The sequence below is a fragment of the Xyrauchen texanus genome, chromosome 48, assembly GCF_025860055.1.
Source record: "Xyrauchen texanus isolate HMW12.3.18 chromosome 48, RBS_HiC_50CHRs, whole genome shotgun sequence".
NCBI classification, from domain to species: Eukaryota; Metazoa; Chordata; class Actinopteri; order Cypriniformes; family Catostomidae; genus Xyrauchen; species Xyrauchen texanus.
The window spans coordinates 3,463,929-3,484,403 of record NC_068323.1 but is presented as its reverse complement, the minus strand read 5'-3'; the positions used below and the strand labels follow the sequence as shown (position 1 = coordinate 3,484,403).

Here is a 20,475-nt window from a genome sequence, read left to right as displayed (position 1 = left end):
TATGCAGCAAAGCATTTGTGAAGCCACAACACGCACAACCTTGAGGCGGATGGGCTACAACAGCAGAAGACCCCACCGGGTACCACTCATCTCCACTACAAATAGGAAAAAGAGGCTACAATTTGCAAGAGCTCACCAAAATTGGACAGTTGAAGACTGGAAAAATGTTGCCTGGTCTGATGAGTCTCGATTTCTGTTGAGACATTCAGATGGTAGAGTCAGAATTTGGCGTAAACAGAATGAGAACATGGATCCATCATGCCTTGTTACCACTGTGCAGGCTGGTGGTGGTGGTGTAATGGTGTGGGGGATGTTTTCTTGGCACACTTTAGGCCCCTTAGTGCCAATTGGGCATCGTTTAAATGCCACGGCCTACCTGAGCATTGTTTCTGACCATGTCCATCCCTTTATGGCCACCATGTACCCATCCTCTGATGGCTACTTCCAGCAGGATAATGCACCATGTCACAAAGCTCGAATCATTTCAAATTGGTTTCTTGAACATGACAATGAGTTCACTGTACTAAAATGGCCCCCATAGTCACCAGATCTCAACCCAATAGAGCATCTTTGGGATGTGGTGTAATGGGAGCTTCGTGCCCTGGATGGGCATCCCACAAATCTCCATCAACTGCAAGATGCTATCCTATCAATATGGGCCAACATTTCTAAAGAATGCTTTCAGCACCTTGTTGAATCAATGCCACGTAGAATTAAGGCAGTTCTGAAGGCGAAAGGGGGTCAAACACAGTATTAGTATGGTGTTCCTAATAATCCTTTAGGTGAGTGTATATATATATATATATATATATATATATATATATATATATATATATATATATATATATATATATATATATATATATATCTTCTACTCAATGTATAATCAATTGTACTCTACATCACGCAAGGCTTTGCAATTGCATGCACATGCTTATTTCAAATTAGTTGATTTTTGTCACCCACCCCCAGGAACAGTGACAGCTAGAGGACTGGGATCTTTTACTCCTTCCTAGCCCAGTGTGGGGGGAGAGTTTTGGTCCCAAGTTCTGCAGAGTGCAGCCCCATAAAGACGGTATTGGATAAAGGACTAAGTGGCCTACTTTGGCAACATGATGGAATGGGACAGGCTGGCTTGTGTGACTGTACTCTGGTTTGAGGGAAATAGAGTGTGAGACTTTCATAAGTCTCAGAGGGGGGTATATATGGTGTATAACCTTGAAAAACAGGTGTATTTCTTTAAAAAAAAATTTGTTTCTGTTAATTAGTAGCATTCTGTCGTGTGTTCTTGGTGTGTTTCCTTTGTGCTGGCACGTATCTTTAAAATATGTGGTGTGCCTCGTTAAAATACAGGATGCATTTCCTACAAAGATACTTTTAATCAGTTAGATATTGCTTATATGAATGGTGTCTTGTTCTAATGAGCTGGATGTATGATATCTTTGCAGCTGGTATTTTCTTTAATTAATCAAATGATAATGTGTATGAGCAGACAAGGCCGCCTCATTGTGAGGGTACTCTGAAATGTGAATGGATGGTCAATGAGAGGCTAATGTATTTCTTGGGGAAAAGAGGTATGGAGGCTGAATTCCAAAGTGGATTTAGGAGGGGAAGAGACACTATGGATTCAGTATTGTGTTTGGAGGATGAAGTCAGTAAAGCTCAAGTAAATAACGAGACAGTGTTTTTTGATGTGGAAAAAGCATGACATGTTATGGAGAGAGGGGCTAATGATTACATTACATATTATGAGAGTTGGAGGGAAAGTTATTATCTGGATAATGGTCTTTCTGAGGTTAAGATCAATCCAGGTTAAAATAGGGAACTGTCAAGCTAAACATGTTGTAGAGAATGGAACACCTCAGGGGAGTGTTGTAAGTCCCACTTTATTTTCTGTGATGATAAATTATATATTTATAAATATACCAATAGATATTGAAATGTTACTATAAATATATACAGGTGAAACTCGAAAAAGTAGAATATCGTGCAAAAGTTCATTCATTTCAGTAATTCAACTTAAAAGGTGAAACTAATATATTATATAGACTCATTACAAGCAAAGTAAGATATTTCAAGCCTTTATTTGATATAATTTTGATGATTATGGCTTACAGCTTATGAAAACCCCAAATTCAGAATCTCAGAAAATTAGAATATTACAAGAAATCAATAAAAAAAAAGGATTTTAAATACAGAAATGGCGGCCCTCTGAAAAGTATAATCATGCATATGTACTCAGTACTTGGTTTGGGACCCTTTTGCATTAATTACTGCCTCAATGCGGCGTGGCATGGATGCTATCAGCCTGTGGCACTGCTGAGGTGTTATGGAAGACCAAGATGCTTCGATAGCGGCCTTCAGCTCTTCTGCATTGTTTGGTCTCATGTCTCTCATCTTTCTCTTGGTTCAGGTCAGGCGAGTTTGCTGGCCAATCAAGCACAGTAATACCATGGTCATTGAACCAGGTTTTGGTACTTTTGGCAGTGTGGGCAGGTGCCAAGTCCTGCTGGAAAATGAAGTCAGCATCTCCATAAAGCTTGTCTGCTGAAGGAAGCATGAAGTGCTCTAAAATGTCCTGGTAGACGGCTGCGTTGACTCTGGACTTAATAAAGCACAGTGGACCAACACCAGCCGATGACATGGCTCCCCAAACCAACACAGACTGTGGAAACTTCACACTGGACTTCAAGCATCTTGGATTGTGTGCCTCTCCATTCTTCCTCCAGACTCTGGGACCTTGGTTTCCAAATGAGATGCAAAATTTGCTCTCATCAGAAAAGAGGACTTTGGACCACTGAGCAACAGACCAGTTCTTTTTTTCTTTAGCCCAGGTAAGACGTTTGACATTTGAAGCCCATGTCCAGGACCCGTCTGTGTGTGGTGGCTCTTGATGCAGTAACTCCAGCCTCAGTCCACTCCTTGTGAAGCTCCCCCACACATTTGAATGGCCTTTTCCTGACAATCCTCTCCAGGCTACGGTCATCCCTGCTGCTTGTGCACATTTTTCTTCCACACTTTTCCCTTCCACTTAACTTTCTATTAATGTGCTTTGATACAGCACTTTGAGAACATCCAACTTCTTTTGCAATTACCTTTTGAGGCTTTCCCTCCTTGTGGAGGGTGTCAATGATGGTTTTCTGCACAACTGTCAGGTCAGCAGTCTACCCCATGATTGTGAATTCAACTGAACCAGACTGAGAGACCATTTAAAGGCTCAGGAACCCTTTGCAGGTGTTTAGCTGATTAGAGTGTGACACTTTGAGCCTACAATACTGAACCTTTTCACAATATTCTAATTTTCTGAGATTCTGAATTTGGGGTTTGCATAAGCTGTAAGCCATAATCATCAAAATTATATCAAATAAAGGCTTGAAATATCTTACTTTGCTTGTAATGAGTCTATGTAATATATTAGTTTCACCTTTTAAGTTGAATTACTGAAATTAATGAACTTTTGCACGATATTCTAATTTTTCGAGTTTCACCTGTATATCTAATAAGATCAAGGCTAGACTATGGGAGTGTGGTATTTGGACCAGCATCAAAATCTGTGCTTGCGAGGCTGGACATAATACAGGCCGGCTGGGAAAGGGAGAGAGCACAAGAATTAAGTTTTGGTTGGACAGGGGATGCAGCAGCAAGTGAATTGGGAGTGCATGAAAAGGACTTCTGTCCAACTGTAATATGGCCTATTACTGTGCGGATGCTATAAACACTGGTGGTAGATTTGGAACTACTTCAAATCAAGACAAGAAATAAAAGAACAGATCTAATGAGAGACTTTATTAATCTTAAGTATAAAGACTATTATTACGAACCCTTTTCGGTCTAGGGGAATTAGGGTGCAACATTTATAAACACTGTACAGGTACTGGAAAGCAATCTCATCAACAAACTTAATAGAAGGTAGAAAAATAAATCAGTATTTATTATAAAGAATAATGGGAGAACAAATATCCCAGAATAAAGTATTTTAACACAAGGAAAAAGGGAAAATGAAAAGAACTTGGACCGTGCCAAATCAAATAAATAAATAAAACAATAACCAATCTTACTAAAAGAAAATAAACACCCCTAATCTAACTCAACAATTAAAATTCACAAAACAAACCATATCAAAAGAAAATTTATCTACAGAACCCTAAATAACCTACCTCTCACTATAACAAAAATACAAGGGATGGCACGCGTCACTAACCTAGTGTTGTAACACAATTGAAACCTCAGTGTGGCACATGTATATCACGTGATATCTTACCTGTCCTTTTAGTAACATCAGTTAATTTAACACGAAGAAAGAAAACAAAGAAAAGGGAACAAATGGGCCATCACATTAAGGATCAAAGAACACAGACTTCACCATAAACATTTACCGATTAACAAAAATGATACAGGGCAAACAATCTCAACCAACGCACATGCAGGCATCAAACAAAGAATGAATCGGGCGCTTTCCACGAAGGCGCTCCCTTTTAAACTCGCATAGCCCGCCCTCATTGGTGGAGACACGTGATGTCATCAACAAGCATCTCCAAGATTGACAGGAAAACAGGCCAATTAAATACCACGCCCACTTGCTGAAAACAAAAGTAAGAGGCAAGAAAACAGAGAGGGAAAGAGAGAAAACAAAAACAAGCATACTCCAAAACACAAGTCAAATTTATGACATGGGACGTAACAACTATGTACAGGTTTTTACAGATGGATCGAAGGATCCAATAACAGTAAATTTAGGCTCTGCAGTTGTAGTTCCTAGCCAGAGAGGTGAGATATGCGGATGGAAGTGTATATACTGTTGAGCCACCTTGATGGCTTTAGAATGGGTTGATCAAAACAAACCAAACAAAGTCCTAGTCTGTAGTATTCTCATGTCAGGTATGGCCAGTAATCATGAGGATTTGGTTTACGAAAAAATGTCAATACAATCAAGTATAAGGAAACAAGGTACTGAGGTCATATACAGTTGGGTTCCCGCTTATACAGGCATTATGGGTAATGAAAGAGTGGACAAACTAGCCAAAAAAGCTGTAAAAAAAAAAAAAAAAGAAAACAGACACAAGTATTCTCTCAAAATGAGAAGAGCACTGTATGGAAAGAAATCTTTAAAAAGTGGCAGCAGTAGTGGGATCGGGAGGTAAAAGGAAGACATTTGCATTCCATTTAAAATAGAGTTGATATTGTGAAAAGGGAGGAACAGAAAAGAGGAGACAATCATGACTTGGTTAAGAATAGGACACAATAATCTCAATAGTTCACTTCACATTACAGGGAAGCATCCAACCGGCTTTTGTGATCATTGATATCAGAATCTGTAGAACATTTACTTGTTAGTTGCTGGAAATATAAAGTAGAGATAAAGGACAGGATGGAAGAAATGAAAAGATTACAACAGGAACAGGAGTAAAGAGTATATTGGAGTTTGGCAGGAGTGAACAAGGTAGAAGATGTTTGAGCAGCTTCTTTATAGATGTATATATAAGTTTAAAAATCCAGAAGAGGGCGGTAGTACGTTTAGGATGCAAGCTGCCATTATAACCAAAAGAAGAAGAAGGAGAAGAAGAAACGGAAGAAGTTTTCTGACGCCGCCATTATCCGAGTCTTTTGTGTTTCGCTCCAAAATTGTATAAATAATTATATGTAAATGTTCTGGTTGATCTTTGATAACATATAAACAGATGTGTTATGGATCGGATTAATGAGTGATCACAGTCGGTTTAAAGTCGCTCTGTTGGGGTTTATTCGGGTTTTGTGTCAGTCGGGTGCAGGTGGGTGCGGTTCAGAAAAACATTCACTCGACAGAAGAGATTCAGACCTTTAATTGCGATTAAATGTCTTTTATCAAGTCCAAACTTCAAACTGCAATTAACAACAATATGAAGAACACGTTCAAAACCCTTCTGTTCATATCACTCTTGTGCGGTAAGTGTTCATTTCTATTTATCAGTACTTTCACTTTCACTTCAATAATATTCACACTTACTGATATTCTCATATTTTATTATTATTATTGAAGTCCATCATAATATTACAGCTCACATTCATCCAAATACACAGGACAAGTCTGGACTAGATTCACAATGATCTTAAACACACAAACAATTGATCCTGACAGAAGCTTCCGGTGCAAAAACAGACAAAACAGACACAAATAATATAAATATGAGAAATACACAATAATGTTTGTACAGTTGTGTGTAATGTGCAGAAGAGGATTTGTGGAATATAAATGTGAATTATATTACACATGATTATATTCACACATTGGAGAGTTTTGGTGCATTTTGAACTGTTCATGAGGTGGATGTCCTGAGAGAAAACACTTCATGTGTCTGTTCTGCTGCTCATACAGTCTGAGAGAGCAGCTTATTAAAGTATTACTTCCCCAAAAACATGAACATTATCATCATTTACTCACTCTCATGCCGTCCCAGATGTGTGTGACTTTCTTCTGCTGAACACAAATGAAGATTTTTAGAAGAATATTTCAGCTCTGATGGTCCATACAATGCAAGTGAATGGTGACCAGAACTTTGAAGCTCCAAAAAGCACATAAAGGCATCATTAATCTATAATAAGTAATCGATACGACTCCAGTTGATTCATTAATGTCTTCTGAAATGAAGCGTTTGGTGTGTGTAAGAAATAAATATTTAAAACTTGTTTTTATTATAAATGTTCACTTTCGGCCAGCTGTGGTGTTCACGTTCATGAGGGTGGATTTCAAACTGTCTCTCACGTGACGTAAGCGTGTTGGCATGTTGATATCATCGGATCTCTCAGCTGGTCTGAAATCGACTGGGGGAAAATATTTTCTGCACACTCTCAATATTTTAAGTGACTCAATGTGTTTGTTGATATCCCAGTGAACAGCCAAAGCTTCAGTCTCTCAGGATCATTGATTGGGAATCTGTGAAAAGTTAGTTTTCCCTCTTGCAATGATACACGCGGATGTAATTAATGTTTTTCAGTAGTTTGAGGTATCCAGGATAAACACACACAAGCACCATCTTGAATAAGAAACAAATACAAATCTATAGCAAAACCTTTTCAGCAAAACAGTCATAGTCATTTACATATATCAGGAACTATTTGATGCTTATTGTAAATGTTTACACAGAGAAAATGGCATTAATTTACCCCAAATTCCAGTTTCATCAGCCGGTTGTGTATCATATAAAACAGTGTTAAAAATCCTCCATATTCAAGGAACTGAAAAATGACGAGCTCATAATTATGACTTCAGAAGTGGAAGTATGTAATTAATCTGAGAGCAGAAGGCCGTTAAACATCTTATGTTGTAGCTGTTAGCATTTGATAAATGAATAATGATAAATATATCACATCCTTAGATTCTAGAGACACTGACGGTATTAATGTATTAAACAAGTCTAAAACAGTCACAGTTGGATCTGTTTATCAGTGAGATAAAAGTGAAATCTTCTGGTTTGTTCTCCAGGTGTCTCGGGTGCAGATGAAATGAAGTCAGTGATGGAGGGAGATTCTGTCACTCTACAGACTGATGAGAATAAAATACTGACGTATAATAATATACTGTGGAGGTTTAAAGGTGATCTCATAGCTGAAATCCCTGATGAAGGTAACATCAAGAATGTTACTAATGTGAGATTCACAGGAAGACTAAAGCTGGATAATCAGACTGGATCTTTGACCATCACAAACATCAGAACCAACCACTCTGGAGAATATAAAATAGAGATCAACACCGACACTGGGACAACAAAGAAGAAAATCACTCTTACAGTCAATGGTGAGCATTTTAAAAGGATAATTTACATAAAGAATATTTTGTCATCATTTCTTCTTTAATGTCGTTCCAAACCTGTCTGACTGTCTTTCTTAAACATGTCTGCTCACTCTGCACCAGTGAATACATGCAGTGAGAATATGTTAAATGTTACAGTCAATCCCAAAGTTTAGTGGGAGAAAACTCTGGGAAAGAAACTTTATAAACCTGCTAAAACATGTTCAGATGAATCTGTGCGACCTTCCAGAAGACAGGAGGGGGAACAGACTGTAGCTCTGATGGGTGCGAGATGAAACTTTAAGGGACTGACAATCTCAGTCACACTATAAACCCTAATAAGATGTCAGAAATCAAAAGATTTACTCTCCTAGACTCTTCTAAAAACACAAAACATAAAACACTAACAGGTCTCCCCCTTTCCATTCATCTTGCACAAAGACACATTATACAACACTTCATTTTGACATGAACTCTTCCTAACGAGTGTCATGCAAAGAATGCTGGAAATTAGAAATCCCCAGTTAACCAAACTCAAAATATTCATGTTGTCCCAACACAAATAGATTAAGGAAAGATGCATCATTTAGGGCTGTCAAATTAAAATGACAATATTCTTTGAATTTAAGAAAACAAATTCCCCTTTTGAATGCTAAAATGAGCATTTGAATATTGGATGTGTGACAAACACTGACAATGACTTGCTAAAACAGACACAGTGCAACAGGACAATCAGGACACGGGTGTATCATGGCGCATTATAAAGGCTGAATTTCCTTTTAAATTGACAAAGTGTCCGGAAAAAAAACAATGCATCGTTTCTTCATGAGAGGCTGAAAAAAACACGGCGCAGAGGTCAAAGACGTCCATCTAGCACATGCATACATAGAAAAACATGGACATGTTTGGAGTGAACAGCCCCCCCGAGATGGAGGTCTGTGGTGGTTGTGTCTTGACAATGCCTTGCTCTCTTATCAGCGTATCATAAGCATTAGTTACATACAACTGTATTTAATGAACACCTCTGTAGCGCTTGAGTCTGTGGTAGAACTATGGCACCAGTATATGTACTGTGTGCAACACAGAGTTAACATACAAACATCTTTTGAAGCGTTTCTTTTCTGGTTTTACTTTTGATATGAGAGAATATAAACTGGCTAAATCTTGATCATTTTACACACATTTATTAACAGTCAGAAAAGTTCAATAATCGCTATAATACCTTGCTGCTATGTGCTTTATATTGATTTTAGGGCTGTCATAATTACTCGATTTTATTTGATTACTCGATTAAAAAAAATTCCTCCTATTACAAAATTGCCAAATCGGCAAATCAAAAATTATGCAAAGAAGATGCAGATTTGTATTTCATGAAACATTTTTAATGTACTTGGCTACAACGGCGGACAGGACAAATCAAAATAATGATTTAAAATATATATTGCAGTTCACGTATGGGGATGCGAAAGTTGAGCTTTTCATTGCTGCACACAGGACACACAGAATTAAGCAAAAAACACAAATGCAATCTAAACATCTACACAATCATTTGCATTACAGGCTTTTATGAAGCAACATAATATAAAGATTGTTTAAAATGACACTCGCTGCTACAGATGCACAAACACATTCTGTTCAATAAATCAAATCCAGACGATCTGAGATTATTTTAATTACCATTTGATGTAAATTAGATTTCATGATGAGTGTTTAAAACATAGATGTCAATGCCCCACTTCTGCCAAATATGTTTTAGTTTATGACATTATTACAGATAAACTTAATGTGGAAACCAGAGAAGTTTATTAACTGAATAAAGTCACATATCTGTTTACTGTCAGTAAAACTCAACACAGCTGCACGTCTCGTTCCTCACAGACACAATATAAAACTTTGTTACCTGAGGGAGAAATCTGCACGTGTGAAATTATTATATTTTTACTCCGTGAGGAACTGTAGCGATTTTAACCACCACACAATTGCGTGGGGCCCCCCGGCCCGAGTATTAAAGCTCTACAAAAAGTGCTTGAGGGGTGACGTGTTGTTCTGGGTACACACGCAACTATTATGTTGTCTACGGTCTCAGAGCGGTTCACCGGGCTTGGGTCAGTAGGACTTTGGGTTCGGGTTTGTAATTTATTAAAAAAAAATATACAGGCCCTCCGAACTTGTTTCGCACAAGGGCACACACTCACACATACGAGCAAACGGATGAGGGGCCGTTCACACTGAATGTGTTTTTGCGTGCTTCTACTCTGTTTCTCTTTGTAAACATTCACTTTACAAATGTCCTTGACTGCTGTACCACGTCTCGCTGTTCCTTCAATGTCTCATGTAGGACCGGCTCGTTTTTAGACACTGTCAAGTTAAAAATGACTTCAGGTCTCAAAAACACGTCAAGACACCTGCGTTCTGTTTCAGTCGTTGTGATGTGTCTAGACCGTTTTTAGTGCAGGTGTCACAAAGATTTAATGTTCTGAAAAAGTTCAGGCTGCATAGAGGTGACTGTTACAATATTTAACATTATTCCAGATTATTCTGCAGCAAGCAAAGTTTCAGCGCTTGATAAACGGCAATGTTGTTGTTGTTGTTGTTGCTTCTGCTGTAGTGTTCTGAGGGGCCGCCATGGTTTGTGTGTTTACTGTTACGATACTGTAATGAATGTTGCCTACGTTGCTAATACAGACTTTTGCAACATGATGAACAATAAATACAGAATATAACCTCCAGGTGAAAGTAAATAAGACAGAACTATATTATATATATATATATCCTCAAAGTAATAATAATACTGTGTCATATTATAATTACAATCTGGACAACAACACATAATTGTTAGGATATAATATTAATAAATACTGTAACAACTGAATTTAAAATGTTACTGGGTGAAGAAGTGAAGTGCACACCCTGATCTCACTCACACACACACACACACACACACACAGACAGTGTTTTGTAAACATGTATGTATGTAGGTAAAAATAGCTTTTTTATGACTCTATTGTGGAAAAACTGGAAAACATGCATTTATTATCTTTTAACTAGATTTGTATTTCATTAAACATATTGAATGTACTTTGCTACAACGGCGGATAGGACAAATCAAAAATCTTGATTTAAAATAAATTGTTCGAAATGTTAAAAATTGTTAGCAACATTTTTCGAAATGGGGCCACGGGTTGTTTGGTTGCATGGGGCCTCAGAAATCGTAAACCGCCCCTGCGTAAGGACCAGAATGTCCAGATGTTTAAGGGTGTTTTACACATTACATGGCAAGTGACAAGGTTTTGTGATCTGCTGTTTGTAACACAAGCACAACAATATCTGCAACCGCTGCAAATCAACGCAAGAGTGAATAAATATAGACTCTCACGTGATTATTGTGAATATTGTATTCAGTTTTGTATAGAAGTGAAAGTAAAAAATTTTAAATGTCTTCATTCACACAATTATGACTCATAGACTTTATATATATATATATCACAGTTTTATCTTCTGTGCAGCTGCATGTGTGTTGTGAAAGTCGCTAAACAAATAAAAATGACTTTTATAAAATCTCTATAAAATAGTTGAACCACATTTATAAATTATCCTTAATAACAAGATTGGTGTTCAGACATTGTTTCTGAAAAAATCAAATATTTTATTTCCATGATCTGTTTTCACATATTTCACTTCTAAACTAAAAAGTGTAGATCATGTTGAACTAGTTCAAGAAAAAAGTAGATCTTACATTAATAAAGTTGATCACACCTGGAGAATCTCAGTCCGCTTGAATTATTCATTTTTATATTATAGATCTGCTTTGGGTGTCTGTTGGCTTTAGATATTTTTTGCACCAGAAGTTTTCAATTGGTGAGGCGTGCCTCCCCGGGGGGCGCCAGAGAGTCCCAGGGGAGGCGCAGCGTGGGGAAAATAAATCATAACGGTTCACATCTGTCCTGTTAGCTTGCATGTTAAAGTGCATGTTATACATATGCGTGTTGCAAAATGAATTGCTTTGTAATGTCTACAAAACAAAAGTCGATGAGATGAGGCAGATTCTGGGCCAAGCAAAAAATGGAGGAAGTATGATTTCGAATATTTAAAGTTATTTTATTTATTTATAAAGTTTATAAGGGAGTTATTTGCAAAGAGGTGATTGCAAATGATAGTATGAGACCCTGTGAGCTCCAGCTTCACATTAACGACAATTAATGTTTTTTGCCACTGGAATTTTTTTGACAGAAAGCTGAAAGAATTGCAAACAAAAAGAGAGTAATCCAGACTTTTAGCTCTGTTATTAATAAGGTGACTGAAGCATCATATCATGTTGATTTACGGATAGGACTGAGTTTCCCCACCTCTCTTGAAAGGCTATGAAAGTCCTCATCCCCTTCACCTCCACTTACTTATGTGAGTGTGGGTTTTCCGCTTTGACCTGCTTAAAAGCAACTACCGATCAAGACTGTAAGACGATTTACATTTATTCCTTTCCACCGTGCAGCCTCACATCGATCAACTGTGCGCATCAAAAAGTCGGACTCGTTGTTGGGGCGATGAAAACTAAGAGGCAAAATCGTCAATCAGATTTATTAATTTTTTGCTTCACATAAGTCTATTTGGAAGTGATTTTTACTCATTTTTATACTGGGACAAAACAGCGCTGTCCCTCTTGCTGATGTTGTTTGATGTCTGATGTTGTTGGCTCTTTGGTTGTAGGGCTGTTGAGAATACTTCATTTAGTTTTTTGACTGTGGAGGATTCTGTTCAGAAGGCTCGTTTTAAAAGTTTCCCAATTGCTTGAATGGTAAAAATGTGTTGCAAAGTGTGTTCACAATATGTTTTAAAGACAAACGTGTTTGAAATGTTTAGATAAATATAACCTATTTCAAAATGGAATGTTGATTACATTAATACAAAAGTTTATCTTAATAAAAAAAAAGTGTGTGGTTGGGTTGTCACAGCTGGTTCTCATGGGGGGGAGGCTCACTTTTAAAACCCCTGGTTTACACAATTGCTTTGTTGTTATTTAATCATAAAATACAACAAAACATAGGCCAATTGATACATTTTAGCCAAACATGGCTTCACCTCCACAACTGAATGCAATCAAAGTTAAATCATTTTTTGATTAATCGTTAATTACTTGATTACCAAAATAATCGATTGTGACAGCCCTAATTGATTTGTTGTGGAAGTTGGAGATGACATTAGTTCAGAAATTTGATGTCTTGTAGATTTAATAATGTCTTTAAAATTCTAGTATATTTAAATATTGGACGTATTTCAGTGAAAATTTGAATTTAGTTTCTCAGCCCTGTTGAAAACACTAACATCATGTTTTACAGCAAATCTAACCATTTGGAAGAAATTTGTAGTTTCATCAACTCCATTGGAAAAGTAAAGGGTTTCAGAAAACTCAATAATAATGGATTTGACCAATCACAGAGCTACTGCTGCAATTCCAGCATTACGGATGTGATTATTGCAGTGAAAACTTTAAAATCACACATCAAATGGGGGCCTGGATATCTCAAAGACTCTGACTACCACACGTGGAGCCGTGAGTTTGAATCCAGGACGTGCTGAGTGACTCCAGACAGGCTTCCTAACCAACCAATTGGCCTGGTTGGTAGGGTCACATTGGGTTAACCTCCTTGTGGTCACCATAATGTGGTTCTAGCTCTCAGTGGGGCACGTGGTATGCCACGGAGAATAGCGTGAACCTCCACATGTGCTAGGTCTCCGTGTTAACGTGCTCAACAAGCCACGTGATAAGATGCACTGATTGACTTCTCAGACGTGGAGACAAATGAGATTCATCCTCCGGGATTGAGGCGAGTCACCACCACGAGGAATTGATGTTATTTTTTTTTATATGCTCCAATTACCAAAGACCAGTATATCGATCCATCTGAATTATTAGGAAGCATCTATAATGGTCACATCTGTAACATTTTCAGGGGTGTTAAAAAGGAGACATTTGGTCATCGCACTCAACATCAACAAAAGTTAACTTTGAACAGAAATGATTTAATATTTGTAACGAAGGTTAAGGATGAGAAAGGAGCAGGTGGGAACCGGCTAAATGGTCAAAATAATATATAATTTATACAAAAAGACACCCACAAATCCACACAGGGCAGCTGCATGTGGCTCTCTTACTCTCGAACTGCCGCATCCCGGCACACCGCTGAAACGCAACAATATCAGAAATGTGGCTCTTATGTAAAACATTGCTGTTATGACAAAGTAAATCTGGTGCACTGTTTGATTTTGGACATGATTCTGCCGTCTGAGACAAGTTTCAGGAATGCTAAAGGATTTCTGTCGTCGTAGGGCAAAATCAGCAATCTTAAACCGTTCAGTGTCACATGTTCCCCGACGGTCCATTAATAGTCGCTGTGATGATCTTTAGCCTCTGAAGTTCTGTCAGTTGTAATGTAGCATCACAGTCGTATAGTGTGACTGCTGTTAGAACGGTTAGATGAGATTGTCCGCTCCTCTCTCGCACCCCAAAAGAAAGAAACCGGCTCCACATCTGCATCACCATATTAACATCTGTGCCAGTTATTACTCCAGCTCTTTCAGTGTCTTCTGTCCTTTTATATGAAAGTTATAATAAAGAAATAAGCAACACTTCATCAATATGAATCATTATTACCTGAATTAAATAAATATAGAACTAAACCAAAAACACGTTGTTTTCTCTGACAGAGTCACATATACACGTACTGATATTCATTCTTCATCAGTGTTTGATGATCCTCCATATTTCAATACGACATCTCTGTGTCAGGAAATATCAGATCTAATATTTAATGAACTCTTATCAAATAAACAGCAGATGCAGCTCAACATGACACAGATGGAGAGAATAAAGGAAATATTTTATTAAATCAGTTTCATCTGTCAGAAACATTCAACAAATAGTTTAATAACAAGTGATTTATCAGTGTACAGAGACTGAAATACACTTAATATTGTGAGTATTTAAGATTATTAGTGAACTCACTGTTACGGCACACCTTCCTTGGTCTAGGGATATTGGAAGGTGTGTAACAAAGGTTTTTGGAGAGAGTGCAAATGTGATTCTGCCTCCAGAGTAACCACAGATTATAACACAGGAAATAGTAAAAATATACATTTATTATAAGATTTCTATTATAAGAAATCAGTGGGATAAATGGAAAACTTCAGGAGTGGAACCAGCCAAAATAACAAACAAAAGACATTCTTCCTAAAGGGGGTTATAGAGTAAAAGAAAACCCAAATCACTTCCCTAACTCCCTCTCTAAAAAGAGAGAACACTTCAAAGTAAATGGCGTCCATCTCCCTACTAAATAATCCCACAACACAAACAACTTGGATTCAAATTTAGGTAATAAACTTGTAGAAGTTGCACAATTAAGACATTGCCAAAGGAAAATAAACAGTAAACGACTGCAAATGACAATTCTGTTATCCAACTCACACTTAAAGACAACTGACAAGACTGTTGTCTTACTCATATTAGCACACAACAATTAAAAAGCTGGGACCAAGCGATAGAATGACAAGTGCAGGAGAAAATATTCTCTGTGTCTCTCTCTGGTGAAGGGAGTTGTGGGCCTCTTAAACTCTCCATTCCTGGGCTGAGCCAATCATGGGTGATGAGCGACAGGTGGGCCTCATTATCCTCCTTAAATGGAGAGCGAAAGTGACCGGGAGAAACACAACCCACAATAAAACACATTCAAATATCGCAACGATATAATATACATCCCTTGGGACGTAACATTACTGTACATGATCCCTTACATAACCTCTGTCTGTGAATCTGTTCTTTGCAGAATCCCCATCTGTGATTGATCCCGGTACAACTGAAGTGAAGTCAGTGGAGGTGATTGAGGGAGAATCTGTCTCTCTAAACACTGATATTAATCCACATGGAGATGAGCTGATCGTGTGGAGGTTTGGAGGTAACGGGGCTCTCATCGCTAAAGAAGATAAAGAGAACAATAAGATATCATTATCTCCTGATGAGAGATTCAAAGACAGAATACATCTGGATCAGACGGGATCTCTCATCATTACAGACAGCAGAACCGCACACACTGGAGAATATAAACTAAAGATCAGCAGCAACAACAGAGAGCCCATATACAAGAGATTCATTCTTATTGTGAACCGTAAGTACTGTGACCGTCTGTCTGTAAACACTTCAGATCATATTCACACAAGTTTGATTTTTCTGAAAGTGTTTTGATGATGAGAGGAAGAGTATAATAATGTCATCACACACACTTGATCTACAGTCACATCATGTTTGATTTGCTTTATAAGAACTGTGTGTGTTCATGTGTTCATCAAATATTGTTTCATTGGGATTATTTGATTGATTAAAGGGTTAATCCGTCTCTATCATTAGCAGTGCTCAACATGAGTTTGTGTGTGTTAGCATGATTTTACTGACACGTACAGCAACAATGACATTGTGTACTCGTGTGTCATTAAAGATAAACAACAACATGATCAATGATTACGTCACACTTAATGTTCCTTAGAAAACATGTTTTTAACTGGGAATATTTCTGTAAATGTCCCGTCAGGATTCATTATAAATGTCATTTCTGACATGATTATTATGGGATTCATATTATCAGCTGTCGTTGTGTGAATGAAACTGAGAGAAGAAATAGAAATAAATCAAATCTAAAGTGTGAAATGTTCATGAACTCTTAATACTGAATATTTTGCAGGATTGTTTCATGCAGGTTATTTAGTGCTGATGATGAATGATTCAGTGACAGTAATGACCGTCTCTCTTTATCTGTTACAGATCCGCCGATGTCTGCAGCTGCTAAAGCAGGAATAACTCTTGCTGTTCTTGGTGCTGTTCTGCTCGTGATTGCAGCTGCTGCTGCTGCTGGTGTGATTTACTATCGCAAGATCTCTGAACTAGAAAGACTAAATGGTAAGTGTCACCTACATCTGATACAGCAAGAGGAAAATAATGATCTTTATTGTGCTGCAGTTTAAATGTGTTTTTGACTTTGTTCATTATTAATATTTCAGCTGTTTGTTATCAGTAATTATAATTGATTTAGTGTAATTAATGAAGTGTATGATTGTTAAATGATATTCAGATACTCGACTGCTGACTGTATTGATGAATGATGTCATGGCTGTATTAGTAACTCGGGTGTTCATTATTATGTATATTAAGGAATAATTGACTCCGGCCGTTGAATTGTTTAAAATAATGCACACCTGAGGGGGTAATGTGCCGTTACACATCAGGTGTGAGTTATTATTAAATAATTAAAGGGCCGGAGTCAATTATTCTGCTTATACTGCAGTTACCACAGATTAAGACATCATTCAGGGTTTATCTCAAGACATTTTCTGGATTTCGTCACTAAAACACGTTTGTGTATGTGCGTGTCCGCATGCGCGTGTGAGAGAGAGTGGGCGTGTGTGTGCGGAGCGCGCGTGTGAGAGAGAGTGGGCGTGTGTGTGCGGAGCGCGTGTGAGAGAGAGTGGGCGTGTGTGTGCGGAGCGCGTGTAAAAGGCTCACAATCGCGTTTTCATCCAACTTAAAAGGACGCTTTGGTTGCACATACGTGTGTTATTTGCAGTGTTTCCCTTATAGTTTAATGAGTCCCACTCGCTGATCTCCACATCTGGTAAGTTTGAACTGTTCTCACCCAATCAACAATGAACTGAGTCAGACCAGACAAGTTCATCGCTGCCAAACAATTGTGCCTGTGTGAAGTAACTTTGATATTTTCACTTTTACTAACTTGAAAAATATTGTTAGTCTTTCTAAATGAAATGCTTGCACCTCTTTGTCAGGGGCGATTGAATGATTTCAGTCTTAGGAAGTTCAGACCCAATGAGGGTTTATGATGGAAATATTTAATATCCACTAAAATGTATAGATGGGTTATCACATGTGAGCAGAGGTGATTTTATGGTTTCACTTTAGATGGGATAAGACATGAAAACATGCAGACTAAGAGCAGAAAGATTGTGGTTCTGAGGTTACTCCTGTTCCTTTCCTTATTTTGTTTTAATATTATTAATATATTACAGTGTTTGTCAGTTAATGTATATCAGAAGCATTACATATTTGGTTGAATTTGATTTTGTGATTTTACTATAAATGAGAGCGTTAGAATGAGTGATGAAGAAATGAAGCTTCTGCTCTGAACATTTACTGAAGGATAATAATCTAGGCTAAAGAAATTGTAACATGTTTTTTAACTGTAAGTCATATAAATATATAAATAATACCGGGCCTAATTTACTGTAGTCTGTTTTCAGCAAACATGAAGAGAGAGATAAGAGAGACATAATCACAGATTTTTAGGGTTGCTAAGATGAAAAACAGGCCACTGATAAAAAGGGTCTATCTACGCCATTTCAGACACCGGAAAACGGCATGACGGCGTCACGCATTAAGTTAGTGCGCGTTATTTTAGCGCCTCACATAACTTAATTAGTGCATTAATTTGCTCATGTATATAACTCCTAGCGCATTTGAGGGATCTACGGCAAGTCGGAGGATTCAAATCATTAATGGCAAAGAGGAACTTTGTTTCACATTACAAACGCACATTAAATGACCAAGACCCTATTTACTAACTTTAATTCACCAATTGCTGTGTGTGTGTGTTGCTAATATTACAGAAGTAGGCCAATTTATTTATTGTTTACAGACATAATTGCTGTTGGCCAGTTTGTGAACTTTTCTTGTTATTATGCAAATGTATAATTGCATGAGTTATTGTCAGATTCACATTGAAATCTTTATTTATATTTAAAAGTTTATGCTGCTGCTCTACAGACAGTCCTGGACATCGACCATTGCTGATTTGTAGTAGATACATGGGTTGATGTTTTCTTGTGATTGATCTGTAACACAGATGGCAGATATTCTACAATATATATATTTTTATATTATCTTTTCTATATTTTTTATATAATTATCTGTAGTCAAAAGATGTTTAAGGTGGTTGTGGTTTTATTATATAGTGATATTTCATTGATAAAACTTGTATGATGTGCAGAGGTGTACATGGCTTTATTTGTGTTTTGTTCTGGGTGATACAACAGTGCTCTTCGACTTATTACAGTATTAGCATAAATGCAGCATCATACCAAAGCTAGTTTTATTGGTTACTGATGCCATTGTAGCGAAACCGTATTCACAGTCGTAAATATTACAAATTATCCATTTATACTGCAAGCAAAAGTGTCATTACAAAGAAACAGTGAGCAGTACTCAGCTGGTCATGTGATCTTATGTCAGCCCCCATGAAAACAGAAAAAGCAAATATAATATTATATAAATGACTTTAGCCTGATGGTGGACAGGTTGACGTGTTAGTATAACGTCCTAGACCAAGAGAGTGCACCTGAAGACATTTTTTAATTTGGCGCCCTTTCTCAAGCGGATACGCAATCAGGACAGACTGAGATTTGTTAAAATTCAATATCATTCTCAGAGGACAGGTAAGGTGAAATATGTCCACACGGCATTTTAGAACACAACTGGCTGACATTAGAGATCGGATGAATTCCCAATTTGACCGTTTACTGGAATCCTCACCGTCGGAGAATGGAGACAGGTAGTGTAGACAAGCCCCCGTTCATGTTACCGTTCACCACAGTCTACATTTAAATTCTGTTTTTGATATATGAAGTGTGCATGTATCTGATAAACTACTGTTTAATATTGTACTTTTTAAAAGGAATAGTTCTAGTAGCAATTTTGGTGGCTTGTAGGCTAACAGTTATTTGTAAAAAGCGTAGCTGTAATTAACTACTTTAAAGAAAAACAGTGTTCTGTTTGCAAAAATAATGATCACACATTACTCTCAAAGTTTCTCATTGCCATTGGTGCCGTTAATGCTTTGAATCCTCCGACTTGCCGTAGATACCTCAAACCCGATAGAGGAGTTACAGAGAGGGAAAGAAGTATTTGATCCCCTGCTGATATTGTACATTTGCCCACTGACAAACAAATGATCAGACTATAATTATAATGGTAGGTTAATTTGAACAGTGAGAGAGAGTGTGCTCCTAATCTCAGCTCTTTACCTGTATAAAAGACACCTGGGAGCCAGAAATCTCTGATTGAGAGGGGTCGAATACTTATTTCCCTCATTAAAATGCAATTTTTGACATGTGTTTTTCTGGATTTTGTTGTTGTTCTGTCTCTCACTGTTCAAATTAACCCACCATTAATATTATAGTCTGATCATTTGTTTGTCAGTGGGCAAATGTACAAAATCAGCAGGGGGTCAAATACTTTTTCCCTCACTGTATCTGTTTATATAGATATAATGTATATTTAAATTGAAAACAATATCTAGGGGATTAAGAAAATCAAAACATTTTATTGTCAACTGCGCTTTAATATCACTACAGGCGTACATGATTATGACCAACAGATATCAGCTCAGTAACAAAACATTAATATCAGCGCTGACACACCTGAACACAGCTGATAGACTTCAGTAATGTTGAGATGTTTAGTCTGATTTCTGATGGGATTGTTGATCACACAGCTGTAAGAATCATCGACACACTCCAGATGTAGAGAGAGACTTCTGTTGAGATCAGACACACTGATGGAGGACAATAAACGATTGAGAGGGGGTCAAATAATTATTTCCCTCATTACAATGCAATTCAATTTATAACATTTTTGACATGCATTTTTCTGGATTTTTTTG

General features: G+C 37.4%; 2 protein-coding genes across 2 annotated transcripts in view; one reads left to right on the top strand and one right to left on the bottom strand.

Annotated features, from left to right (window-relative positions):
* LOC127639469 (uncharacterized) overlaps nucleotides 1-20,475 on the bottom strand; it is an 808,968-nt gene that overhangs the window by 305,923 nt on the left and 482,570 nt on the right. The window lies entirely within an intron of this gene.
* The window catches only part of LOC127639742 (uncharacterized), a 30,299-nt gene continuing 15,382 nt past the window's right edge, over nucleotides 5,559-20,475 (top strand). The window contains exons 1-4 of the mRNA XM_052121945.1: nucleotides 5,559-5,922; nucleotides 7,460-7,771; nucleotides 15,583-15,921; nucleotides 16,572-16,706. Coding sequence (XP_051977905.1) covers nucleotides 5,832-5,922; nucleotides 7,460-7,771; nucleotides 15,583-15,921; nucleotides 16,572-16,706 — 877 coding nt within the window. The 5' untranslated portion in view covers nucleotides 5,559-5,831. The remainder of the gene's footprint in view (nucleotides 5,923-7,459; nucleotides 7,772-15,582; nucleotides 15,922-16,571; nucleotides 16,707-20,475) is intronic.